The sequence below is a fragment of the Delphinapterus leucas genome, chromosome 16, assembly GCF_059928025.1.
Source record: "Delphinapterus leucas isolate spDelLeu-1000000601 "Yukka" chromosome 16, BTC_Dleu_Yukka2, whole genome shotgun sequence".
In the NCBI taxonomy this organism is placed as follows: Eukaryota; Metazoa; Chordata; class Mammalia; order Artiodactyla; family Monodontidae; genus Delphinapterus; species Delphinapterus leucas.
The window spans coordinates 68,261,718-68,289,483 of NC_143144.1; the positions used below are offsets into that span (position 1 = coordinate 68,261,718).

Sequence of the window (27,766 nt, forward strand, 5' to 3'; positions counted from 1 at the left end):
AGGGGCAGAAAACGTTTTGTAAGTGAAGGAGATGGAGGTCGTCTTAAACCAGAGAGCTACTGAATATAAGAACTCTTGCAGTCTTAGATATTATAAAAAATATATATATCTGAATTGTAAGAGTTGTTAGCACAGTTTTTTGGTTTTTTTTTTTTAAACACTTGTTTTGGGTACAAGGCATTTTTGAAATTTTGTAAACTTACATTTAAGGGAAATTTTTAAAGTAAGTGTTTTTTCTTTTTCTTTTCTTTTTTTTTTTTTTTTTGAGCGTGTAAAGGAGGGACAGAAAAGTAACCACTTCTTAAGTGGGATATTCTCATAAGCTACCTTTTTTAAGTGCCATGTTTATGACATAATCATTCCAAGTTTTGCATTGATGTCTGACTGCCACTCCTTTCTTTCAAGGACAGTGTTTTTGTAGTAAAATCACTGGTTTATACAAAGCTTTATTTAGGGGGTAAAGTTAAGCTGCTAAAACCCCATGTTGGCTGCTGCTGTTGAAATACTGTGCTTTGGGAGTAAAAAAAAAAAAAAAAAAAAGTTATTTCTTTGTCTTAAAGAATTTTTAAAAAATGACTTAGTTATGAGACTTATTCATCTTTCCAGGGAACATTGCTCGGTCTTGAAGACTAGACAGTTAAGTAAATGGTGGCTGGAACATCTATTTTTCTACAAAACTGGACGAATGAACCCAGTTCTAGAAGAATGTATGACAAAATAAAACATGTGAAGCAGTGTTGATTCTTTATTGGGAGTACCTTTATTTTAGGGCTTTCAAAAAACATATTTCACACAACAAGTTTTAAATCATACAAAAGAGCATGTTTGAACCTAGTGAATTTTAAACTTTGCTCCTAGCAAACTTTTAAAACAAGAGTACAGTAGTAAATGAATTATTTTAATATTATACTTGGTGGGAAATACTTGCACACTTACCTGTTTTTGATCTTATCTAGAGCTTAATGAAATTTCTAAAACATATATACCTTTCATAATTCTTAAGTTCTATTACCAAGTAATGCTTGTGTTACAAAAAATTATTCTTCAAAGACTCATAGTTTTACATTTACCCAGTGTCTGAGAAAATAGTTACCAATAAATAAGTTATCTAAAGAATGATCACATTTCTGACCTCTTTTGCCAAGCCTAAACACTCAGCAAGGTCTCAAGGTCCATACTAATTTAAATTGTCTGATACTGACTGCAGCAAACCAACCAAGAATTATATTGAGAATTCACAGAGGTATTCTTAGAACATACCCATTACAGGTTTAGCTACAGTCTTTTAGAACAAAAACTTCCAATTTTATGTTCATATTTACTTCATGGGCTCTTTCAAGTCCATATTTATTTCCATTTTTAGGGTTTTAAAATTGTGTTTGATACCTGGAAGACTAAGGTGGCCAGGTAAGTCCGTAAAATCAGTATAATTAAAAGCTTAGGTAACTACTGGATAGGTGAGGGTTTCTTAAAAATTTAAGAAATACAGTTTTGTCATTACTAGTAGTATCAGTTGGTCAGGCAAGATAACCTTAAATGTGTCATGACACAAAATTCTTCAAATTCAGTTTTAAATAAACATTTACAGGATTCTCTGACTATAAAAGGTGCATTTACTCACTTGTGCCTAAGAATGTTATCTAGAAAATTGATGGGAATGGTGGACAATAATTGGCAGTTCTAAAAACTTGGGTTAAAAAAAAAACCAAAATCTGGGTTCAGAGTTTTAAAATTGCTTCTGTTCAGTACAAACTGGAGTGTTTTTTGTTTTAATTATTTTATATTTGTTTTTGGCTGTGTTGGGTCTTCGTTTCTGTGCGAGGGCTTTCTCCAGTTGCGGTGAGCGGGGCCCACTCTTCATCGTGGTGTGCAGGCCTCTCACTGTCGCGGCCTCTCCCGTTGTGGAGCACAAGCTCCAGACGCGCAGGCTCAGTAGTTGTGGCTCACGGGCCTAGCCGCTCCGTGGCATGTGGGATCTTCTCAGACCGGGACACGAACCTGTGTCCCCTGCGCTGGCAGGCAGATTCCTAATCACTGCGCCACCAGGGAAGCCCCAAATCGGAGTGTTTAAATTCACAATCCAAGTTTTATTAATCTTGGTTATTTTTATGTTATGGGAATAAAATCTGTTTTATTAATACATACTGCTTTCAGCATACAGATGCAGGTTATTTTCTAGCTATTGTTAATAATAAGGAAGGTGTAGGGTGTTCTGCAGAAGTGCTAAGTTATCATTCAGTGACTTATTTGCGGTGGTTCCTTTTCTGCCATTTCCTGTTGGCGAATTGTATCCTGTGCTGCTTGCTGCATTTTCTCCAGTTTTTCCAGAGTCAGAGATTTTAGGGGTAAAAGTTTGGGTTTACACAGCACCATTGTGGTTATATCTTCTACAGACAACTGCCCTAAAGTTTAAAAAGAAAGAAGAATTGGAATGAGATAACACAGCTGTTTGGTGGTTTGGATTTGCAGCTAGAATTAAGGTGTAAAAACTTAATCCATTGACGTTGAAAAATCTCTTGTTCTCATAGTTCCCCCCACAGTGTATCTTCAGTATAAAAATATAAAAGCAACATTTACCCTACAGCATATCTTCAATATAAAAGCAACATTTAATACTAGGAAGTTCATAAGGTATTGAATTTTTTAAGATCCTAAGCTGCAATGAGACAACTTTTTGTGTCAAACGTTTAATCTCAAAAAAAATTTGGGGGAAATACAATGTACATAGAAATAAGAGGAGGAACATGATGGCACAGTAAAAGGACCTTGAGCTCACCCCCTCTCGTGAGCACACCAAAATCACAATGCTGAACAACCGTCGATTAAAAAAGACTGAAACCTATCAAAAAGGATACATCCAAAGACATAAGGCAGAAACCCAGTGAGATGGCAGGAGGGGCACACTTGCAATAGAATCATATCCCATACCCCCCAGGGTGGGTAACCCACAAACCAGAGAACAGTTACGTTGCAGAAGTTCTCCCACAGGATTGAGAGTTCTGAGCCCCATGTCAGGCTCCCAACCCCGGGGGTCTGGCATCAGGAGGGGAGCCCTCAGGGCATTTGGCTTAGAAGGTCAGTAGCGCCTGAATGCAGGAGCTCCACAGGATTGGGGGAAACAGACTCTCCACTCTTGGAACACACACACCAGGTATTGTGTGCCCTGGGACCCAGGGCAAAAGTGCAGTGACTTGATAGGAGTCTGGGCAAGATGGACCTGCTGGTCTTGGAGGGTCTGCTGGGGAGGTGTGAGGTGACTGTGGTTCTCAGGACATAAAGGCTGGTGGCAAACATATACAAGAGTACTCATCTGAAGGCTAACATCTTGCTTGGGACGTTAACAAAAACAATAGAAAAGATTAATGAGACTAAAAGCTGGTTCTCTGAAAAGATACATGAAATTGATAAACCTTTAGCCAGACTCATCAAGAAAAAGGGAGAGGGCCCAAATCAGTAAAACTAGAAAAAGGAGAAGTTACAAGCAGCTATATGCCAATTAAATGGACAACCTAGAGGAAATGGACATTTTTAGAAAAGTACAATCTCCCAAGACTGAACCAGGAAGCAATAGAAAATATGAACAGACCAATTATAAGCACTGAAATTGAATCTGTGATTAAAATACCCCTGAAAAAAGTCCAGGACCAGATGGCTTCACAGGTGAATTCTACCAAACATTCAGAGAAGAGTTAGCACCTGTCCTGAAACTATTCCAAAAATTGCAGAGGGAGGAACACTTCCAAACTCATTCTATGAGGCCACCATCACCCTGATACCAAAACCACAGGTATCACAAAGATACCACAAAGAAGGACAATGACAGGCCAGTATCACTGATGAGCATAGATGCAAAAATCCTCAGCAAAATACTAACAAACTGAATCCAACAATATATTAAAAGGATCATACACCATGATCAAGTGGGATTCATCCTAGGGAAGCAAGGAGTTTTCAATATTTGCAAATCAGTGCCATATACCACATCAACAAATTGAAGAATAAAAGCCACACGATCATCTCAATAGATGCAGAAAAAGCTGCTGATAAAATTCAACATCCATTTATGATAAAAAAAACTCCAGGAATTGGGCATAGAGGGAACATACCTCAACATAATAAAGGCCATATATGACAAACCCACAGCTAACATACTCAACGGTGAAAAGCTGAAAGCATTCCTCTAAGGTCAGGTACAGGACAAGGATGCCCAATCTTGCCACTTTTATTCAACATAGTTTTGGAAGTCCTAGTCACAGCCATCAGGGAAGAAAAAGAAATAAAAGGAATCCAAATTGGAAAGGCAGAAGCAAAGCTGTCACAGTTTGCTGATGACATGATACTATACATAGGAAATCCTAAAGACACTACCAGAAAAATAATAGAGCTCATCAATGAATTCAGTAAAGTCACAGGATACAAAATTAATACACAGAAATTTGTTGCATTTCTATACACTAACAATGAAAGATCAGAAAGAGGAAATAAGGAAATAATCCAATTTACCATCACATCAAAAAGAATAAAATACCTAGGAAAATAAACCCATCTAGGGAGGCAAAAGACCTAACTCTGAAAACTATAAGACAGGGATGAAAGAAATCAAAGACGACACAAACAGATGGAAAGATATACCATGTTCTTGGATTAGGAGAGTCATTATTGTCAAAATCACTGTACTATGCAAGCCAATCTACAGAGTCAATGCAATCCCTATCAAATTAGCACTGACATTTTTCACAGAACTAGAACAAAAAATTTTTTAATTTGTATGTAAACACAAAAGACCCTGAATAGCCAAAGCAATCTTGAGAAAGAAAAATGGAGCTGGAGGAATCAGGTTCCCTGACATCGGACTATATGACAAAGCTACAGTAATCAAAACAGTATGGTATGGCACAAAACCAGACATACAGATCAATGGAACAGGATAGAAAGCCCAGAAATAAACCCACTCACCTATGGTCAATTAATCTATGACAAAGGAGTCAAGAATATACAACGGAGAAAAGACACTCTCTTCAGTAAGTGGTGCTGGGAAAACTAGACAGCTACATGTAAAAGAATGAAATTAGAACATTCTCTAACACCACACAGAAAAATAAAATGGATTAAAGACCTAAATATAAGACCTGATTCTATAAAACTCCTAGAGGAAAACATAGGCAGAACAGTCTTTGACATAAATTGCAGCAATATCTTTTTGGACCTGTCTCCTAGATTAATGTAAATAAAAACAAAAATAAACAAATGGGACCTAATTAAAGGCTTTTGCACAGCAAAGGGAACCATAAACTAAACAAAAAGACAACCTACAGAATGGGAGAAAATGTTTGCAAATGATGAGACTGACAAGGGATTAATCGTCAAAATATACAAATACCTAATACAACTCAATATCAAAAAAACAAACAACCCAATCAAAAAATGGGCAAAAGATCTGAATAGACATTTCTCCAAAGACATACGGATGGCCAATAGACACATGAAAAAATGATCAACTTCACTAATATTAGAGAAATGCAAATCAAAACTATAATGAGGTATCACCTCACACTGTTCAGAATGGCCATCATCAAAAAGTCTACAAATAATAAATGCTGGAGAGGGTGTCGAAAAAAAGGAACCCTCCTACACTGTTGGTGGGAATGTAAATTGGTACAGCCACTATGGAGAGCAGCATGGAGTTTCCTTAAAAAACTAAAAATAGAGCTACCATATGATCCTGCAATCCCACTCCTGGACATATATCTGAAGAAAACCATAATTTGAAAAGATACATGCACCCCAATGTTTACTGCAGCACTATTTACAATAGCCAAGAACATGGAAGCAAACTAAATGTACACTGACAGGTGAATGGATAAAGATGTGGTATATATGTGTGTGTGTGTGGGTATATATATATGTGTGTATATATATATATGTGTGTATATATATACACACACATACATGCACACACACACAATGGAATATTAGTCAACCATAAAAACGAATGAAATAATGTCATTTGCAGCAATATGGATGGACCTAGATACTTTCATACTAAGTGAAGTAAGTCAGACAGAGAAAGACAAATATCATATGATATTGCTTATATGTGGAATCTAAAAAACATGATACAAATAAACTTACATACAAAACGGAAATAGACCCACAGACACAGAAAACAAACTTATGGTCACCAAAGGGGAAAGGTGTGGGAGGGATAACTTAGAAGTTTGGAATAAACATAGACACACTACTATATATAAAATAAACACCAAGGACCTACTGCATAACACAGGGAACTATACTAAATATTTTGTAATAACCTATAAGGGAAAAGAATCTGAAAAAAAGTAGATATATATGTATGTATAACTGAATCACTTTGCGATACACCTGTAACACAACACTGTAAATCAACTCTACTTCAGTAAAAAGAAGAAATGGAAATACAACAACAACAAATATGTAGTAAAGTATGGTATTAACATGAATACTCAAATTACTGAATGTAATTGTAATTCGGCTTTTGCTACATTGTTTGATTTAGGTTTCTTTTCCCCCATTTTCAGACCTTATTTAGTATTATGGTAAATTATGGTGCTATTTTTTTCCACTGGAAATTCCTTATTGTAATCTGCAATCTTGAGTGTAACAGAATTTCTACATTTAAGAAACAATCCAACCGTCATTTTACATCCTTTTACTAGTGGGGGCGGGGAGGCAATGGATTACTCCTTTACAAGCTACTCATGACAAAAGCATAGTAAAGGTGGAGAGTATGTGTGGTGTATAGCACACAAAATAGTTTCAGATATTTAGCTATTGAGCCTGCTACATGACACTGCCTATTAGTTTTTAGGTTCCTACAATATTCTATGACCTAAGTATTTGTAACTTAGATACCTTGTTTTGGAAGAACTTCCCGGAACATTGACTTCATTTCTGCCATATCTGAATTGTTGGATAGTTTCTTCCTTCAATGAGAAAACAATTATTAGTACTATTCAAGAAAGAATTCCCAAAGCATATTGCTTGAGATAGATATTTCCATTGTAGTTTAAGAAAATCACAATTCCTATAGAAAATGAACTATCCTATCCTTGCATAATTTTCCCATTAATTACCTGTGAGTCTTTTCATTGAAACAAGGTTGAGATAGTTCATATAAGCATGCAGATCTTGTCAACTTTCATTCATAAGTGGTGGTGGTAATTGGAAGGCTGCATGTTCTAAATTTTTCCCCTCCTAGTGAAAATTGGGCTTAAGTTTTTCAGGCAAAGGTAAATTATCCAATAGTTATCTATCCAGCTGAGGAAAACCAAAGGGATTTATGTGCAGCTGATAGCATCTCCCCTGAATGGTGGGAGATGTAAAAGACGTGACCATTTGGGAGGTGGGGTAAGGCAGACTGTTAGGGAAAGGAGGAGGTAGTATGTAAATACTGCCTAACATCCCCACTTCCTTCAGTAACTAACAGCCGGTTTCTACTTTAATTCCTTTGCTATAATGACAAAAAGCATCTTAAGGATCAGTTACTGGCTACACAGCTGCAATTTGTAAGGAAGCAACACAAACAGGTGAAATTGGCTCTTGAATACCAGAAGTGAGGTGTGCTCTCAGTTTATTATTTTCCTCTAATACAGAGATACTCTGTGCTGAAGCATCAGTGAATACCCTCACGTGAGTATTTTGTTATGAATATCCCAGCATATATGTCATCTCTGGCTGATGACAACCGTTCCCAGTGTTACATCCGTTTATGCCATGTTATATATATTCAAGGTGTTCTGGACTGTAACTTGTAGCATGACCCCTTTCCAAACACAGATGCCACTCTAGACAGTCCCACCCATTTTGTGATATTTTGCCATACTGATGCAACTCACTGTATATCTTTCACAACATCACCACCACAAAAGAAAGATTATTTATAATGTGGTGATGCTGGCTTGGTGCCTGCCTTTACCACCCACTGCAAATTAGTTATAATCAAGTGAAGCTGCTTCTGGTCTTAGTTATTCCCATTACCTCTACTTTGACATTCCTAAAAAAAGCTTCATACTCCCCATCCACCAAGCCTCTTCCCCTTCTTGTTCAAATTCCTATTCTGGAAGATCTAAAGTTCCTGAGGAAGCTCTATCTGCTTTCCACAACTGTCACTGAAACTTACCCCTATACTGCTCTCTCTGGGAATGAAGATGAAGTAGGGAATGGACCAGGAATAAAGCAACTCATCACTACCTAGAATCTGAGATAAATGCAATATACAATTTACTCAGAATGCACAGCTTCTTCTGACACATTCTTTCCTTCTTGTTACTTAGGCCTGCCAGTGGTAACTAGTGATCATTCCTTTTTTTTGTTTTTGTTGAAGGTTAGTAATATTGCAGATCTCTGAGTAGCCTGAATACAACTATAACAAACAATACTTAGCCTCTCCATTAAGGATAACACAATGAAAATATTCATTAGGCCCTTATTTGGTACAAATCTGACATGATATGCTACTGAAAGGGAGGATAGACATTATAAATGTTGATGAATGTGAGAGAAATGCATAGCATCTAAGGGTTGTTTTTTTTTTGCGTTACGCAGGCCTCTCACTGTTGTGGCCTCTCCCGTTGCGGAGCACAGGCTCCGGACGCGCAGGCTCAGCGGCCATGGCTCACGGGTCCAGCCGCTCCTTGGCATGTGGGATCTTCCCGGACCGGGGCACGAACCCGTGTCCCCTGCATCGGCAGGCGGACTTTCAACCACTGCGCCACCAGGAAAGCCCTAAGGGTTTTTATATCACCAAATTTTTAATCACCAAAATGATAAAATGATGAACAAATACTTAAATCTTAGCTGTTTTAGAGTAGCAACTCTAGTTACTCAGAATTTAATCACTATCTTTTGCTCTCTCTTCTTTATACCTCTTTCACATCCAAAATCTGGCTTGCGGAAAACAATGAACCTTGGTGCTCTACCAAACCTTAATTCTCCGAGTAAGCTTCCATTGTTACTGGAAAGGGTGTGGAGCCAAAGGCCTTGTAGGGAGTGGGTTGGGCCTGGTGTGGGGAAGATCAGTGCTGTCACTTGCCTGGGTGGAGTGGCTACTTTGCTAGGGTTGATTCTTGTTCCTAGGCCCCCCTAGGCATTGGCAGGAGAGGAACAGGAAGGGAGGGCTAAAATAAGCAAGGTGGTGGTTGGATGCCCAGCACTGCCAAGGCTACACTGTCTTGATAATCAACTGCCCAGGGAGCCCAGCGTAGGAAGGAGCATTTATATCCTTCTCCAGGGTATCTGCTAATAGCCAAGCATGGGTGTTTTGCCTGGTGTGATGCACCCTAAGGAGTTGTGGCTACCCCTAAGGGTACTTTCTAATTGGTAAGGTAATATGTGTGTACCACCAGGGATAGATGGGCCAAAGAAGAAATATATCAGCTAGGGATGAAATTCATGTGTATTATTCAAGTGCCACATCATTCAATTCAATAAATATGTGAGTGTCTACCATGTGCCAGGCACCATTCATTAGTGAACAAAAGAGAAAAAAAATGTTTGCTCTTTCAGAGCTTACAGTCTAGAGTATGGGGAGAGAAACAAATAACATAATGGTAGTAAGTGTTATAGAAAATAAAATAGTTTAAGGGGATTTAGGAGGGCTGGGTGTTGTGGTGGTTACAATTTGAACAGGAAAATCATTATAGCCTCATTAAGAAAGTGAAAATCATTGTGGTCTCATTTTGGTGTGTGTGTTGTATCTTTTGAGATTGCAAGAAAATCAGAAGCCTAGTATTCAGTTAGGGAATGTATAGGGTAATGGACACTCTCTATTGGTGGGCAGGTTTGTTGGTACAGCTTTTTTAGAGGGATAATTTATAGTATCTTTTAATATTTTGTAGTATCTACTAAAACTAAATATGCACATTTTCTTTGATCTAAACCTTCTACTAGTAATGCTCACTAAAGAAACAAAGCATGAGTGTGTAAAGATATAAGAATAAGAATGTTCATTAGGGCACTGCATTCAGGCACGTGTCACAGGTCAAATAAATCACGGAACCACCATACCATGGAGTACTATGCCAGATTTTAAAATGATACAGATGGGCAAGCCATATTTTAAGAGAAAACATTAAATTGCAAAAGTAAAATGGGGCTTTCCTGGTGGCGCAGTGGTTGAGGGTCCGCCTGCCGATGCAGGGGACACAGGTTCGTGCCCCGGTCCGAGAGGATCCCACGTGCCGCGGAGCGGCTGGGCCCGTGAGCCTTGCTGCACGTCCGGAGCCTGTGCTCCGCAACGGGAGAGGCCACAACAGTGAGAGGCCCCAACAGTGAGAGGCCCGCGTACCGCAAAAAAAAAAAAGTAAAAGAAAATTCCTACAGTAATAGAACCCAAACTTTTAATGCTTAGAGAATGCAGTGTCAATTAGTCACTTTTTGAAGCTTTTAGTCTGGGTAATTAGAAAATAATCTGCTGTTTCCCTTCCCCCCAGTTTCTTTAGTTTGTAATTTCTCCCAGAGATAATGGTTTTGACGGATAATGTGTTTCAAAATCATGATAAAGGAACCAAACCTGTTGTAGCATTTGAGTTAGATGTCTAAAATTAACACAAAAGAACCCAGAGGGAAACCAAATCTTTGTCATGAAAAATTTTACTAAGTTGTTGGCGTGAGAGTTGAAAAGCATTTATGTCTAGGCAGGATTAGTACTTTAAGTCAATCATACACATGTTGATAACATAAATTAGTCATACAACTTGGACAAGTTAGAAATCTCTGGGGAGATTTAGTTTGATAACCAAACTAGATTTACTTTGACAACCAAATTAAATTATGGGTGTGGGACTGGACAAGAGCACTAGTGTGTCCTTCTGAACCTTAAGAATGTGTTCAGTAGTCCTCAAATTTTATCCTTGTATAACCCTTTTGAAAAAACTAGGCAGAGAAATTAGGTCACCTTTTACACATTTCTAGATAGACATATAAATTTGTTATAAGTTTAGTTACAAAGGATAAAATTTCCAGCATATTTAAAAATAACATATTAATCCTTAAAAAAATATAATCAAAATATCATAGCAATCTGATAGCTACCATCATACATTAATAAAAAATGAAGAACTTAAAAAAATTTTTTTTTTAAGATTTAATTTTATTTTTCTGGCTGTGTTGGGTCTTCGTTGCTGCGCGCGAGCTTTCTCTAGTTGCGGTGAGCGGGGGCTACTCTTCATTGTGGTGCGCGGGCTTCTCATTGCGGTGGCTTCTCTTGTTGCGGACCACGGGCTCTTGGCGTGCAGGCTTCAGTAGTTGTGGCTTGCGGGCTCTAGAGCGCAGGCTCAGTAGTTGTGGCGCATGGGTTTAGCTGCTTTGCGGCACGTGGGATCTTCCCAGACCACGGCTCAAACCTGTGTCCCCTGCACTGGCAGGCGGATTCTTATCCACTGTGCCACCAGGGAAGTCCCAAGAACTCTTTTTTAAGTCAGAAATTTTGTATCTTTTTTTCTCCCTACATCTCTATTTCCACTCCACTTAATTTTATTTTAATGTATGTTTTCATGCTTGAACATATTTTAGTAATTATCCTACCATACTTCTCTGCCACAAAAATGTTTATAAATTTAAATGAAAACTTAAAATATTTTGGATTGAGTTATTCCAATTATTAGTGAAAATCAATAAAAATAAATTACACATCAATAATATAATTACTGAGCATAAAGAATAAAGTTAATGGCTAAAAAAAAACTCTTAGTAGGAAAAAATACTGCTTTTTGTTTGTCGGTTTTGTTTTATAGCATTAGTCTTATTTTTAAAAGATGCTGCCACTGGAACTGTCAGATCTCAAGCTTAATCAGCAATAAGCAACACTTGAAAAGCTTACAAGTTTTGCATATTTTTCATAGATTAGCTTATATGAGAACATACTGTTGAGACCAAGATCATGGGTTAAATAGCTAAACAGGACTGTTAGCTTTAAATTGTACTCTATTTTCATCTAGCCAGCTGGAAAATGTAGACTACAGTCAGATGGGGGCAGACAGAGAAGAGGAATAGATTACTCAAATCCAAATTCCATTCCTGGTAACTCAAAACATATACATATGGATCAGAAATATCAAAATGGAAACATACTGTGGATGCCAAAGCCAAGTCTTAGCTTCTAAAAATGCTCAGGCCAGGATTTGGATGTTTTAAAAACTCTCCTCCTAGGTCATACTAAAGTCTCCTTAGTCTAATATTTGATCTTTGATAGGAGCCCCAAAAGAGCCATTCTGTGGGTCAAGTGGTGTGCCTACCACTTCTAGTCCACCATTAGCTTTTCATCATTTTTTCTCCTCCATTAATTTATCTAAACTTACCAGCTTATCCTAATTGTACAAAACCCCATTTTTAAATTCTGAAATTGAATGCTTCAGAGTATTCTAGGATCCCAAGTATTTTAAACAAGCTGCAACAGTATAATCCAATGTATGATTTAAAACAAAAGCTTGTACTGGCATTTTTGTTTGTTTTCATTTTTTCGGGTCAGTATATTCCATATTTATACTTTAAATGGGTTGTACTCTGGCTAATTAGCTTTGTGACATTGAAAACATTTCCTAACCAATTGGAGGTTTGATTTTCTCATAAAAAACATGTTTAGTACCAGTCTTGAGTTGCAAGGTTCAAATGAAAAGTGAATGTAAAAGTGCTTAGAAATACAGTGTGACATTTATTATTCCATGTCTAATTTTCATATCTCTATAATAAAAAACTTGTAGATTTCCTGTTAAGTGCCTTCCCACACTTAAAAACCCTCTGAATCCTCATGAACACCACAGTACCTACAAAAGAGCATGATCTATTTAAAGATGTTTTCCTTTAAAAATCTGTCTTAATTATTTACTTTTAAAGAGCATGGGCTACCAGATTGTTCTTTCTTTTCTTTAAATTTAATTAATTAATTTTGGGCTGCGTTGGGTCTTCGTTGCTGCACGCCGGCTTTTCTTTAGTTGCGACCACTGGAGGCTACTCTTCGTTGCGGTGTGCAGGCTTCTCACTGCAGTGGCTTCTTTTGTTGTGGAGCATGGGCTCTAGATGTGCGCAGACTTCAGTAGCTATGGCACGTGGGCTCAGTAGTTGTGGCGCACGGGCTTAGCTGCTCCACGGCATGTGGGATCTTCCTGGACCAGGGCTTGAATCCGTGTCCCCTGCATTGGCAGGCAGATTCTTAAGCACTGCACCACCAGGGAAATCCCATTTTTCTTAAATATATTAAAGATATGATAATAAAGAAAACTTATTTCCTAATATAATTCAAGGTTGAGAAAATGTGAACAAGTTTTTAATTTGGTGGAAAAGAGTAAAAACCTTTTAAATTGCAATCAAGGAAATAGACACTTGGTGTACATAAGAGTCTATCTTTAATTTTTTTTTTTTGCGGTACGTGGGCCTCTCACTGTTGTGGCCTCTCCCGTTGCAGAGCACAGGCTCCGGACGCGCAGGCTCAGCGGCCATGGCTCACGGGCCCAGCCGCTCCGTGGCATGTGGGATCTTCCCAGACCGGGGCACGAACCCGTGTCCCCTGCATCGGCAGGCAGACTCTCAACCACTGTGCCACCAGGGAAGCCCCTCTATCTTTAATTTTTGATGGAGGCGATAAGTGACTTGTTACCTTACTTAGAGAAGTAAATGCACCTGAAATACGGCAAAAAAGGAAACATTTCTAAAGCATTCTGAGATTTTCAACCAAAGTACCAATTGCGTTTTTATGCAAGAAACACAGAGGTCATAAACTCGTAGCCCTTGGTGCTACCCAGTTAAATGTTTTGCTGGCTTGATTAATGTTTAAAAAGTATTCGAACCAATGTTTAAAAGTCAGGAGATTTCAAAACAAAAAAAAAAATTTAAAAAAAATCAGGATATTTCACATGAAGTCCACATTTTAGTTCCTCTTGACAAATCTGGTAACACCAGGTCCATATCCCCAGATGGCAAAATTTGGCTGGGGCTGGGAAGTGATGCCCCATTTAGATGAGCATGGGGAGTTCTCCAATCCCCACCACTGCCTATTGTTTCCCTTAACATTACCTGCCCGGCAACTATAGGCACCTGACTTCACAACTTCAGTAAAACAGAGCCACGCCAATATATTACATGCCAAACGATCCTCTTTTATCATTAATGGGCATTAAGAAGCGAAAATACAATCTCTGGGAACCGAGGGAGGCACTGGAAGCAACCTTGTTTATGTAGAATACAGTAAAGGATATTTTTCTTTTGTGACTATTTATTAATTCCTTTTAAGTAAGTTCAATTTCCCTGCTGCAGGTTGTCGATGGGGGTGGCAGGAATGGCAGGAACAAAAATGAAAAAACTTATCTTTTGTCATATGCAAGACTTGTGTGGTTGACTGACAGATGAATTTTCAAACACATATTAGATTTCTGAATGTAAACTAACATGAAAAAAGGTGAAAGAGGGAGTCCCAAAAAACGTGTTTTTCAGCAGATACAAATTAGTAATGCTCACTCTCACTCAAGTGGTTGGCCACATGCTAGCGGACTGCTTAATTTGGATTGATGATGTTCAACCAGAGATGCCAAATAACATCATATGTCATGTAGGTGGAAACTAGAGTAGATTGTTTTGTTTTGCTATCTGGCATCTGCTGGTAGAAAAATGTCGCAACATGTTCAATTTGGCTAATTAATCCAGACTCATGTGAATAATATGTGCAGTGTCTAGCTTCTGAAACATGCCTAGGCCTAAGAACAGGAACTGCTCTTCTTGGGTGAACCTGGATGATGCCATTGGTTCTGTTACATTCCAGTAGCAGACACTACTGTTAAGTTAGTAGAAAATGACATATCCTACTCATGCAGAATACCTTTTTCTAATAATTTGTTTTTTCAAAATTCAGTACTAGAAAGTGGTTCTAAAACTGTTAGCTACTAACCTTTAAAAAAGGGTTAAACCTTTTTTAAAAAACGTATCTGAAGAACTTTTTATATTCTCAGCATCAGAGATATAAACCTACTTCAATAGTATGCAAGGAAGGGGAAATAAAGAATTGTTTGATACTTTACTATTTCTGAAAGCCTGAACCTCAGATCACCTATATCAAAATCCCCTGGACAATTATTAAAAATACAGATTCTTCAGGAGTCTTCCCCAGACTCATGAATCAGAATCTCTAATTTTTAATTAAGTTCCCCACATTAAAGTTGGAGAACCAACTTAAAGTCATGCACTCATTCAATAAATAAATATTTAATGCCTACAATGTACTCAGATTGGACTGCTTTAGAAGCTACTAATAATAACTACCATACAGTGACCATATACCATATACTATACACTATGCTAAAATAAAGCATTTTATGTGTTTGACTCATTCTGTTCAACAATTCTAAGAGGTTTTACGGCTCCATTTAATAGATGATAAACAGAATGAGTAAACTGTCCAAAGTCACCAGCTAATGAATGTGCCTGTTCCTGAAACCCAGGTCTGATTCTAAAATCTGTGGTCTTAATTGGTATATTATTTTGCCTTATTTGAATCTGGAGTAAACTTAAAACTGTTTCATAGTCCCACCATGAGCAAATTTTCTTCTACACAAAAGAAGTGAATGAAGGAGTGCATTACTTAACTTTCAATATGAAGGCTAAAAACATTCTATATCAATCTAAGAAATTTTGCCCTACCAGAGCATTTTCTTTTGTCCCCTTAAGTGCCTTTTCTTCCTTCTGCTTATCTTTCATGATCAAATATAAGTCTAGGATAGAAGGAATACATAAGCTTGGCAATCTGGGGAGTTTTCCTCTTGTGATTATGAAGTAAATTCTGCAAACACTCCTCTATCCATTGGACACAGACTGTACCTAATGTACTAAGTGCTAAGTATAATCTTGATTTTGCAATTTTTAATAAGCTCTGATGAATGCTACCAAAAGCCTATCACAGAAATACCAGGACTAATTAGGACTTGCAAGAGTTTCAGGGAGAAAAATAACATTGCCAAAATTGGATGTGGCCAGATGGCCAGCAGTTGCCTCAGTCTCTGCTTTGATAACATCAAGATTCATCTGTATTTGAATTGCAGGGCTCACACATCTTTCATCAACTGTCCCTGGGGTTCCAGGAGTTAAAAACTCATGAAACTATGCTGACATCAGTACACTTTGCTGAAGATTACATTGCATCAGCTCCAAGTGTAGGCAAAGTAGCAGCAACACTTTATTAAAAGGTAGACAGTCTATGTTGCCATTGCAGGGCACTCTCATACTCTACGTAGACAAGAGGATTAAATACCAAACTCTTCTTTGTAGGATATCATAGAAGGGTGGTTATGTTGAGAAGTGGGATGGATTTAACAAGCAGCTCATGGTATGGTAAAAGTAGCTTCATGTGAGAAGACTTAATCATGATTGGAAAAGTATGAATACTGTGAAGTATTCTTGCAAAAAATGTTAAACTGAATCTAATCACACCTCCAGACCAACTTCTGATTTACAAGAAATAAGAAAAAAGGAGATATTCAAAAAGACCCCTGGCCTGAACACTTCAAAATGACAATGTCACAAGGGAAAGAGAGATGGGGGAACTGTTCTAGATTAAGGCCAAAGAGTTATAATACCCAAATACAATACATAAACCATGACTGGATCCTGGTTTTGTTTTTTTTTTTGCAAGGAGGAGAAGGTATAAAAGACATTCTTGGGCCAAATGGGAAAATGTACTTACATTTGGATTGAATTTCAAAGACTACAGAATCATTAACTTCCTTAGTTGTGATAATGATGTTTTGCAGGAGAACTTTATAATTCTTAGGAAATACATGTTGGGAATTTTAGAGATGTCTGCTTAACAATAGGTGTCTGCAACCTATTTCCAAATGTCTCAGTGACAAAAAGTGTATGAGAAGGAGTGAAATAAATATGGCACGACGTTAACAACTGTTGGATCTAGGTGAAACCTACATGAATGTTTATTGTATTCTTTAAAATTTTTAATGTATGAATATTTCTTTAATAAAATATGGGGGGAAGAAATCATTTTGAAGAGACTTCAGAGTGGAAGCCTAAGAAAAGGTTGAGTAACAGGGACTATGCTGAATTTCTGATAAACTGAAGTTCCCTTAAACTTTGCTGGCAACATCTTGGGCATCCAGGAGACACCCAATATATTCCATTTTTCAGTATTTATCAGAATAATATCATGTGCAGGGTAAAGTAACAGGCAGATAAATCTGATACAAACCATTCTATTTAGGAGTAAATATGGTAGTGAAGCTAAGAACACAAGCAGCTGTTATACAAAATAGTGGTTGTCATAAAAGAGGTACAAAAAGTGCTAGGTAAGCTCAGAGAAAATTACTTCCTGCTGGGGAGTATCTGGAAACACATCTCCAATTATAACTAGGACATGGATACAGAATCACAAAAGGTTGGTGCTTCAGTGATAAACCTTGTTAGAGAAAAGAATACATAGTTCATTTTGGCTGGAGCATGAGTACTAAGGATACAAAAAGAAACTAAGCAAAGAAGGTAGGTGTGCACCCTTGTTGTTGACTGGCCTGGATATAAACAATTTTCAGTTTACCTGAAAGTTCTCCTGATCCTTTTTCCCGCAGCTTTAGGCATCCAAACCGATATTACCAAGATGACTCACAGCTGTTGACTCAAAACCTACAGAAGGAACTACATGAGATAATATGTGACAATTCTGGTAAAGAGCCATATAAAACTAATACGATAGTTTTACGAATATTCACATTGTTTAATAAACCGTAGACACGCAGGATTAGGGCAGTATACCTTCATCCAGAGCTGCAGTCAATGCTTACAAACCCCCACCAGAGGAGAAACAAAGAAAAGGGAGAAAATTCAGAATCTGAAGACAGGAAGTGCGAAAATAAGACTTAGGGGTGTTGCCGCGGTGGTGGGTAACCATCTTTTTCCTTTATAGCTGGGAATGGAAAATGATTTCCTCAAGCTCCAGAATTCTCCCTCCTCAGAGGTCAGGGGGTGAAAGTACGTAACAGACTTTGCGGGGGCGTGGTCAGGAGCTCCACTTCGCGGGAGTTAGGGGCCACACCCAGGCCCCTCCCGTCCCAGCTTGCAGCAGCGCGGCGACGGGAGCCGGTTGAGCCGCCTCACTCCACAGGGAACCTCAAAGGGGCGGAGGGGGGTGGGGGGCGGGCCGCCGCCTGGCCAGCCCGGAAAGAAAACCTTCTTCCAGCGGAAGCGGCTCTGAGTCCGGCTAGCCCCATCTGCGCTTTGTCTCCCAGGGGCCGTTCGGTCTGCTCGGGCCTGACCCACGGTTCGGGACCAAGGGACACTTACCTAACTTCGCCACTCCTGTCAGAATGGGTACTCCCTGGGGCAAGGGGGGGCGCAAGCTATTCCCATCCTTCTGCCATGACCCCATTCAGAAATGTCAAAGGCAACTTCCGGGAAAGACAGGGGATTCCGGAGCCCTAAACTCCTGTCCACCTAAGTAAGTGACCAGACGTCCCAGCAGAATAAGGGCCAGGAAACCTGCTCCCTCTATCCCCGAACCCGGGCAGGTAGTCCGGAATAGGAATTAACTTGTTTAACATCGGATGTCTGGTCACGTTTGGTTCTCTTTTGGGCCTACTTACAGATGCATCTCTTCCCAGACGGCTCAACTGTTGCCCAGGGCAACTATGAGATTGGGCGAAGGGAAAACTACGTCACACAGGAGACGGGAGGCCCGGAAACTCCCGATGCCATTATCAGTTATGGCTGCCTTAGCGTCAACAGTAACTTCGGATTGAGAGTTGTCTCTCTACCCAGCTGGAGGCTCTCTCTGTGGCCCAGCCAGCCAGCGGCGCCCTGTGGGCGGGAGAGAGCGCGTTGAGGAGCGGAGGAAAGGAAAAGGGCGGAGAGAGGGAAGCAGGCGCCCATACCTTACCCTGATTGGGTAGCGTCGCTGGCGACAGTGCCTCACTCTGATTGGGCAGCGTCTGTTTCTCTGGCTCCGCCTGTTTTTCTTCCCCAGCGATTGACGGGCCTGCACCGGAGGGGTGGGGCGGGGCGGTAGGAGCGAGAGTGTGTATAGGGGCGGGCGGGCGGGCGGGGCGGGGCGAGTGGGGGAGGGGCGGGCGGGGGGCGGCGGTTGGGCAGAGTCGCCTCCAAGGAGGAGGAGGAAGGAGGGCGAGCGAGGAGGATGGCGGAGTCGCGGCTCCTGACGGTAACTAGGGGCCGCTGAGGCGGGAGGGTGCCTGTTGGCCGGTTCTTCCTGCCTTCCTTCCTGCCCGTCGGGCGGTCGGGCGGGCTGTCGATAGGGGGAGGCCCCGCGCGTCCTGACAGGCGCGAGCCGGCGGGGCCGGGGCGAGGCCCGAGGGGCCGGGGCCCTGGGAGGCGCCGCCGCCGCCGCTTTCCTGGGTGCTGTCGCCGGGAGGGCCGGGCCCTAGTAGCCGGCTCTCGTGCGGGGCCCACAGCCGAGCGCCGAGAGCGAGCCGGCCGGCTGACAGCGTCTGGGGCCGGGCCTGCGGTGGCGGCGGGCGACCAGGACAGCGCCCGGGCGAGGACTAAACCGGCTCGAGAACCGGGGCCGGGGGCGCCTGGCGGACGGTGCTGCTCCACTGGGCTCCCGGGGTCACCGCGCCCAAGCTGCCGGGCGCCCCGTGGGCGTGTGAATCGTTGGCGGGGGCCCTGGCGCGGCGGTAGTGCTATGGGGTGGAGTCTTTCCTCGCCCCTTCCCCAAAGCCCACCGCGCTCTCCCCGTCTCCTCTCCGTTCCTTGAAGAGTGGTGAGTCGGCTTTGGGTGTGTTGCTTGGTGAAGCGAGTTGTAGGCATCCAAGACTGCTCTGTTGGACATGCCTAATGGCAACCTCTTTCCTCGGTAGATTTTAGGGACAGAGGAAAAGTACTCTTCTTTCCCGCCCCCCCCCCCCCCGCCCCATGCTAGAGGCTTCAGGACAAAACGATTTTTCCCCAGTCCCTCAGTATCCATTGTTTTGTACCATCCCCCTCCCCCCCTTTCCTAGGTAGAAGAATAATGACGCCAAGCCATTAATTGCTCCTTTTTTTAAAAAAAAATCAACAGAGGGTTTGTGTAATTGTGTTAATATGGATGTACAAACAGGTGAAATGAATACCGTTTCGGTAGTTGAAAAGAAGATGCTTTTGAGTGTGTGTGTTTAATTAAGCCTTCAACCCTTGCAGTTGGTGATTTGATTTTCTTGTCTGTTGCTTTGTATTATAATGGGGGTGATGAGAATAAAAGAGGAAGCAATGTTTTGCAACCTACCCAAAAAAATGTTTTCTAAGTCTTTGGGGTTGCTGAAGCAAAATTGGGTTGCAGATGTGGACTGTATAGTATTTGCCTCCCTCACGGTAAGTACCAACAGTCTACATCTAAGCTTACACCTGTGCAGTTTTGTACACTTCTTCATAAATGTCAGCACTTTCTCGTACCTGCTCAGAGTAATGGATAATTGTATCTAAAACTATTTTTTTGTTATGTTTTTCAGAATCTTAGGGTACACTTGTGTAACTAAGTATTTTTTATCTAAATGTAGCATCAACACTGAAAGATTGTCTTAATTTTAAAAACCTGTTTATTAGTTGCTAACCTCTACCCTCAGCTTTACATGCCATAGCCCTTGTAACTGTTACTATGTGTTTGAAGAGACGTAGCTATTGGGTACAATTTGTGACATTCAGTAAGCTTAGTTCATAGTTTGAATTTGTCAAGTGTTGATGTTTTCTATGTGACAGTGACAAGAATTATTAGGAATAAGTATGTAAATGACCATTCCCAACATAAGGATCTTAGACTGAATGTGATAAATCTTTTAAATACTAATTTGGAAATCAGGTACACTGTAAAAGTTTTATTTAATTATGAATATGCATTTAAAAGTAGCAGAGAAATAAAGGCTTTGTCTTAAGTTTTGTGACTTTCAAATGGCTTAAATGTAAGATAAAGCTGACATATAAAACTGTATTCTTGAAATGCCAGTTTGGAGATATGGACTTGGTCTATCTCCAAGGTTACTGTTTTTCCCAAAGTGTTCAGTTTTTGAAGAAAACATTTATCTCAGGTTGGCACTTGTTTTCTGGTGTCTGATTGTTAATACAATTTTCAAGTGTTTAAGATTTTCTATTATTTGTTATGAATTGTGGATTAAAGAGTGATATTAAGAAATACATTAATAACTTGCAGATGGATTTTTTTTTTAGTTTTTAAACTACTGTATTCAGAAAGTTGATCAGAGCTGTGTTTTGATAATTGTAGCAAGTAAGACTCATGCAACAACTTGTGAACTAGAAACCAGTCAGAAATGTGAAACATTCCACTTTTCAAAAGGAACACTAAAATTATAAATTCTTTTGTTATGCTTGCTGGAATTATACTTTTTAAATATTGTTTCTTCAGTGACTTGGGACAGGGCTTGTCCCACGTTCAAGAGAGATATAAACTGGAATTCTATGTGGAATGCTCATAGATGGCTTCTGAATAGCTGCTGGTATTTTTTTTGCCTTGGCTTACCTATATGGATTTTGAGGGGAAGCGTGAATAAAATTGAAATTCTTTGTTATCCAGACAGTTAAACTGCATTCATATTTGTTTTAAACGTATGCTGGATTATCAATATCTGTTGTGTAATTTAGTATTTCTGTAAGACGTTCTTTAAACAGTTTAAATAGTTTTTAGACTTTATATATCATCTTATGAGAAAAAATATCAAAATCTGTTGTGTTTTTTTTACTAAAAAATATACACTAACCCTGACATACAGATATAAGGATGAAGTTTTTTGGAGGTTGAAGATTAAATGAAAGACTATATCTTTATAGGATTCAGTTCACTATATCATTCATGTATCATTCATGAATGGAAAAGCATAGAATTTATGCTTATAGTAATAAAACCCCCAAACAAGGCCAAAAAACCCCCAAAACAATAAAAAAACCCAGAAAAACAAGTTGACCCCAAGTCCTTCAGTGAGTTCTGAGGTCTATAGCTTGGGCTTGGTGGAAGTGTTCTTTTTTTTGGGGGGGTGGGGTGGTGGTGGAAGTGTTCTTGAACTAGTTTATATCAATTAGGAGAGAAAACTTAGATACAGAGATGTCAAAGTTTTATAAGACTAGTGGGGAATTAGTAAATACTTTGTTATAGATGAATTAGAAATTGGCTGTCATTTAGCAGCAGAGTGGTAAAGTACTTTTATGTGGTACTTGAGAAATGAGTACTGCAGATACTAAATTGGTTGCTATTTTTGCTTATTGTTGGACTTACATTTCATGCATTACATGTTATACATTAGGCATATTATAATTAATAATTTAAGGTTAAATCTTTAACCCGCTAAAGAATATATATGTAAAATTTGCTATTCCTGTCTTCTGAATTTTACATTGTATCAAAGTTGTGTGCTGTAGGTCTTTCTGGAAATATTTTTTTCTGTTAATGTAATAAAGTTTGTATTTTCCTAACTATCTACACTGACTTTTAAAATATGAAAAATTTCTGAGTTACAAGGTGACCTATGGTGTGCTTGAACTTGATATATTATAGCGTGTTCTGAAATCTAATTGTCAACCAGTGCAGGTAGAAAAGAGCATGCATAAGTCTAAGAAACTGAGTTATGTTCTAAAATACGTAACTGCATTATTTTAAGGTAAACTAATGTTCCTTCTGTCTTTGGCATTTTCTCCTGATTCCCAGTTTTTCAGCACATCTTTAACTCAGCAAATCAGAGTTCTAACATGTGAAAAGAGTATTCTAATTACAGAGGGCTCTTCAGCTTTTGAGATGTTGGTAACATATGTGCTTTTTGAGAAAGTATGATATTGCCATTATCAAGATTTAAAGAACTAATTAGATTATTTCACACTATATGTCTCATTCCAACTTTTCTAAAGATTAGAACTGATTGCAAAAAGTAGCTCATGCTGTAAAAGGTAAAGGTTTTTTTATCGGAAAGAATGAACATATTGCTTGAAGCTAAAACATTACAGGTGACCTTAAAAGAGGGTATAATTGGTCCCTATGTGAAATGAACCTGAAAGACTTTTATGAAGTATTTTGGCATGTCTATCTTCTAATGTTCATAGCACTGTGAACACACAGTTTAAGCATTTTATTTGCCCTCAAACACTATTTATAAATCTTGAAAATATAGTTAAGTAATTTCACAGTTGACAGATAAGTCTTTTTTCTTTTAGTTTTTCTGATGTCTTTGAGGTAAAGTGGAATGACTTTTTCTGACACAGATAATGTCTAGAATTTTGAGTTAGTTTCATCAGTTAAATTTGGGCTTTCTCAGTGTCCACTTTTGTGTTGTACAACAGTCCTTCTTGCTTTCAGGACTTTCACAATTTTGCAGATAGTCTTTAAGTTAACTTTAAAATTTTGTTCTATAAATATTTCTTACTTCTTACTAACTTATTTCTTACTAACTTACTAATTTCATACTCACTAATGTCATAGACCTTCTACTGAGTGCCGTGTGTGTCCCATACTGTGAGGGAACAGGAATAAATATACTATGTTTCCTGCTTTCAGTAAGTTCATGGTTTGTTGCATGAACGGGACAAACAGTAAATTGTTTTACAATGTGACAAGCGCTTTGATAGTAGTATACACTGAAGAACTCAGATGAGTTAAGATTCAGACTGCATGTATAACCAGCAATGCTTACTGAAGGTTACAACCTGAACTAGCTCTTGAGGAATAAGTTGGATAGGTAGAGGGTAGAAAAAGCATAGAAGTTAGAGATGTTAAGGTCCATTGGAGAACTGCAGGGAATAACAATTTGGAGTCCATGTATGACCTGATCTTTTAAGTGATACAGTAGGCTCTCATTAAAGTTACCATTTTTAGAGATTGTTCTGTCTTGTGTACCTCATTTAATTTGGGCCTTGAACTATGGATCTCCATTAATGTTGGGGAGCTCCTCCAAATTATTATTTAAAACTTTTAACTGTATATTTTCCATTAATATTTTAATTAAATACAAGAACATATCAGCCTAATGTGGAATAATTCTGAGAATTAGAACTTGGATAATGATAAAATGTTTCAAAATCATATTTAAATATATATTTCTCAGCATGTATGCATCATGTTAAGGTAACATTTATGAATTTCCTTCCTTAGAACTCACGGTAAGGTTTTATTATACCAACATTTAAAATGTACTCTTCTGAGAACATTAAAAACACCTCTTCGGGCTTCCCTGGTGGCGCAGTGGTTGGGAATCTGCCTGCCAATGCAGGGGACACGGGTTCGTGCCCCAGTCCGGGAAGATCCCACATGCCGCGGAGTGGCTAGGCCCGTGAGCCATGGCCGCTGAGCCTGCGCGTCCGGAGCCTGTGCTCTGCAACAGGGAGAGGCCACAACAGTGAGAGGCCCGCGTACCGCAAAAAAAAGCACAAAAAACCCACAAAACAACAACAACAAAAACAACCTCTTCTCATACTTATTTCAAAGTGTCACTGTTTGCTTTAGGTAAGTCAGACTGTATGATCAGCAGTTATATCCTGGTAGAAGTCTTTATATGGCTTTATATGATTTAAAAGTTCTCTGAACTTGAATATTAAGTAATTTTTCATATAGTATGATTTAATACTTATTTGAGGGCACAATGAGGGACCTTATTTGTCATTCCAAACTTCATTCCCTCCAAAATGCCATAGTTTTCCCATTTAAAATTTCTTGTGTTGCCTTTTTTTTTTTTTTTTGGTTTTGATTCTTCCTGTTATTTTCATTATAGAAATCTGAGAAATCCTTTTTAAATGTTCACGTTTTAGCAATTACCTCATAAATATTATAACATTTCACTTATCTCAAGGTTATTTTTTAGGAAACTAAAACGTTTCTGGTATCATCTCTTTGGATACAACCCCATGCTCTCTGCACCTGGCTAACTTTCTATAATTGCCCTTCAGGCCTCCATATCATATCCTTGGGGAGGCCTTTGATCTCTAGTTAGGTTCTCCTGTTTTAAGGTCCCTTACCACACCTGTATTTCCTTTTTATAACACTAAATTATTTTTGTAATGATGTGTTTGTCTGTTTTTTTGCTAGACTGTAAGCTTCATGATGAGCATCAAGTATGTCCGCCGCCTTTACTACCATTTCTCCAATATACAATGTCTTGACTTTGTAGGCTCTTAATAGAAAATTAGTTTAAATTAATAGTCTCGGGCCCCCAAACAAACAGGCCACTGAAAAGAACAAAGAGTTGTCATAGTGCTTTTGCTCTTAAACACATTTCCTGCTCTTAGAATCCCCTAGGTCTTAATTGAGGGCTCTCTAAACTCTTATAATGTACAATTTTAAAAAGTTTGTTAACCAAATGTAAAAAGGACTGGGGTACTCCTCGAGGCCACATGAAAGTTGAAAATAAGAGCAAGGGTAAAATACTTAAAAAGCAGATATAACACATTTAAAAGAATATAGAAGTTTAAGGCAAATTTATGGGATAAACATTTGAAATCTTTTTAAGATGTCATTTGTTTTATATGGAGAACAGTGTAGCAAAAATGATGTAGGATCATGACGAGATTAATTGCTGTTAGTAAATTTTGTTAAAGATGACACAGGAGCATGTATTATATTTCAGAAAGATTTCCATCTAAAATGATACAATTAAGAATTTTAATGTGTTAATCTTTTGTTATTGGGAAGATTCGCTTAATGAGACGAAACGTAATAGGTATTGTAAGTATTTACTGAGTAAAACCAAGTTGAAGCAAATAATTGTCTGAAAGTACTGAATCCGTGCAGTATAATATTACTGCCTTAAAGTTTGTAGGTTTTATACCTACCATGTGTTTCTTTATGTACTGAGGTATGAAATATGTAAAATTGAGTAACAACATGTTTTCATCAGCTTTGAATGAAAACATACCTGTTGCAACGATATGACAAAATGACATAAATATTTCTGCAACTTTTAAACTGTTAAAGAGAGTAAGTTTTGTTTATTTATTTATTTTTGGTATTTCTTGGTAACCTGGACTGGAAAAATTAGATTGCAGGTCATAATTACTTCTTTGCTTGGGTGACCTGAAATAGATTATATTTAATTCAACTTTGTTTTTTATATCTTCTGGGATAAAGAATTTGATATTTCACTGAAGGGCTTTAGTTCTGGTTCATATAAATTGCATTTTGTCTTAGTTTTGTAACCTGTTGAATTCTCTGAGTATTATAAGGATAGGTAAAAGAGCTAGTTATTTCTTATTTGTTGCTAAAACAAATATTGGTTTATCTACCATGTGTTAATTACAGTTTTAAACTCATAGAAATGGGATGCTTATATACCAGGGAGCTTAAAATAGTAAGGTTTTATGATTTAATCTTGAAAATAGTTATTTCTGTACTTTGGAAGTAGGGATTTGAAATTCTTAATACTAGAAATATGGCCTAGTTTCAGAACACCCACTAAGCAACTGTGGAAACTCAGCATGTTAAATGGTTTGTAGTGCTGCAATATTTTTTAATTTTTCCCACCTCCTGTTATATAATAGCTTATAGTAGTACGCACAGAACATGAGTATTTAGGACAAGAACAAAGTGTATTGAAGTGCCAAAACATGTGAGACTGTCGGGCTTTGGGCAGTAAGGACCTAAAGGTGATCAAATATAATGATGGTCAGTGAGTGAGTGAGTGACGTAGATCAGGTAGTAATGTTTTAGGTTGCAAATAAGGCATGAAAAGCAAGAATTGTTTTGGGGCTTGAGAAAAATGACTTTTTAAAAATGAAGTCACTATTTTTGAAGCACAAACATTAAAAAAAATTCTATTAAAATTTAATATTTTTATTTAAAAAGTTTGACAACTGATGTAAACATTTCCATGATGCTTGTGTACAGGACTTAAATATTTCAGTGGAAATAATTTTAAACATTTCCCCTAGAACCCAAACGTTGCAGCATTGTGTCAGACTGTGAGAACCAGATACTGAAACTGATTAGAAACTAAATATAAAGAATGAAATCCACTAGTTTATATCCATTGTTCAGGATAGTATATTGTGAAGGCATTTGATAAAACATACTTTTACCAGCTTATTTTGTTAATTAAAAAAGGGACTGAGTTGATTTACACTAATTATAATATCAAGCAAATGGATATTAGAGTTAAATGTCTCAGTTTAAAGATTTTTGTGATATGAAAAAGGAATGACAATAAATTTGCCTTAAAAGTAAGCTATATAATTTTTATAGAGTCAGCTCTGTCAACAACACTTTGATGCATAACTAATTATCTGCATACAAAAATATAAAAAACTTATCTGACCTTTTTTCAACAGGAGCACACTTATGCCTGACATTTCCATACACACACACACACACACACACTGTGATAATTGATATAATAATAATGATCCTGTGGTAAGATCTTGAAGATTTTTGTTTTATCAAAGAAAGTTGAAATTGTTTCATATAATTGAAGTTTTGCTATATTTTATTATATTCAAATTCTTTGAAGATGAATGATCTGCAAATGTAGATTCATGTCTAAAAATACAAATAAGTTATTAATTGACACATCTTTTTTGTGACCATACCATTATCCAGTTTTTATAACTAACAATTTGATAATATTTGAGTTGCTTCTGAGAGTAATTGAAATTAAGTAAGGCCAAATAATGTTTTTCGTTTCTGGCATAATTTAAGTACTATATCACTTGCAACCTGCACATTACTAAATGGGATTTACATCTTTGTGGTGTAAGAATTTTTTTACATCACAGCTTCTGTAAAGTAGGTGGGAATCATATTTTGCAATTATAGTCACACAATAGTAGATGGTACATA

At 38.3% G+C, this 27,766-nt stretch overlaps 3 protein-coding genes across 12 annotated transcripts in view; 2 read left to right on the top strand and 1 right to left on the bottom strand.

Annotated features, from left to right (window-relative positions):
- PDCD4 (programmed cell death 4) overlaps nt 1-748 on the top strand; it is a 29,903-nt gene extending 29,155 nt beyond the window's left edge. For both annotated transcript variants that reach the window (XM_022568796.3, XM_022568795.3), the window contains exon 12: nt 3-748. In XM_022568796.3, the coding sequence (XP_022424504.1) occupies nt 3-63 (61 nt within the window). In that variant the 3' untranslated portion in view covers nt 64-748. The remainder of the gene's footprint in view (nt 1-2) is intronic.
- BBIP1 (BBSome interacting protein 1) lies at nt 502-18,762 on the bottom strand. Of its 3 annotated transcripts, none has more exons than XM_022568792.3 (4): nt 18,603-18,762; nt 17,561-17,658; nt 6,892-6,962; nt 502-2,402 (listed from the first exon to the last, which is right to left on the bottom strand). In XM_022568792.3, the coding sequence occupies exons 2-4, from the start codon at nt 17,599-17,601 to the stop codon at nt 2,236-2,238; spliced, it is 279 nt and encodes a 92-aa protein (XP_022424500.1). In that variant the 5' UTR covers nt 17,602-17,658; nt 18,603-18,762; the 3' UTR covers nt 502-2,235. The 3 variants fall into 3 exon arrangements, with proteins under 3 accessions (XP_022424500.1, XP_022424501.1, XP_022424502.1); XM_022568793.3 differs by lacking the exon at nt 18,603-18,762 and adding an exon at nt 18,304-18,493; XM_022568794.3 differs by lacking the exon at nt 18,603-18,762 and adding an exon at nt 17,776-17,995.
- Nucleotides 18,763-19,074: 312 nt separating this feature from the next.
- SHOC2 (SHOC2 leucine rich repeat scaffold protein) overlaps nt 19,075-27,766 on the top strand; it is a 112,771-nt gene continuing 104,079 nt past the window's right edge. For 3 of the 7 annotated variants that reach the window (XM_089898162.1, XM_022568790.2, XM_022568791.2), the window contains exon 1: nt 19,075-19,174. The gene's annotated coding sequence lies outside the window, so the exon portion shown is untranslated. Of the gene's footprint in view, nt 19,175-19,334; nt 19,736-22,006; nt 24,446-27,766 lie in introns of those variants that run through there. The other 4 variants (XM_089898163.1, XM_089898167.1, XM_089898165.1 and 1 more) reach the window with 4 other exon arrangements.

Bases quoted from the DNA above. Each gene is read 5' to 3' on its own strand.
- BBIP1 (XM_022568792.3), bottom strand. From the start codon at position 17,601: ATGCCTAAAGCTGCGGGAAAAAGGATCAGGAGAACTTTCAG. The intron at 6,963-17,560 runs GTAAACTGAAAA...TTCTCATTGAAG, and splicing joins AGGATCAGGAGAACTTTCAG to GAAGAAACTATCCAACAATT. The intron at 2,403-6,891 runs GTATCTAAGTTA...TTTAAACTTTAG, and splicing joins GGAAGTTCTTCCAAAACAAG to GGCAGTTGTCTGTAGAAGAT.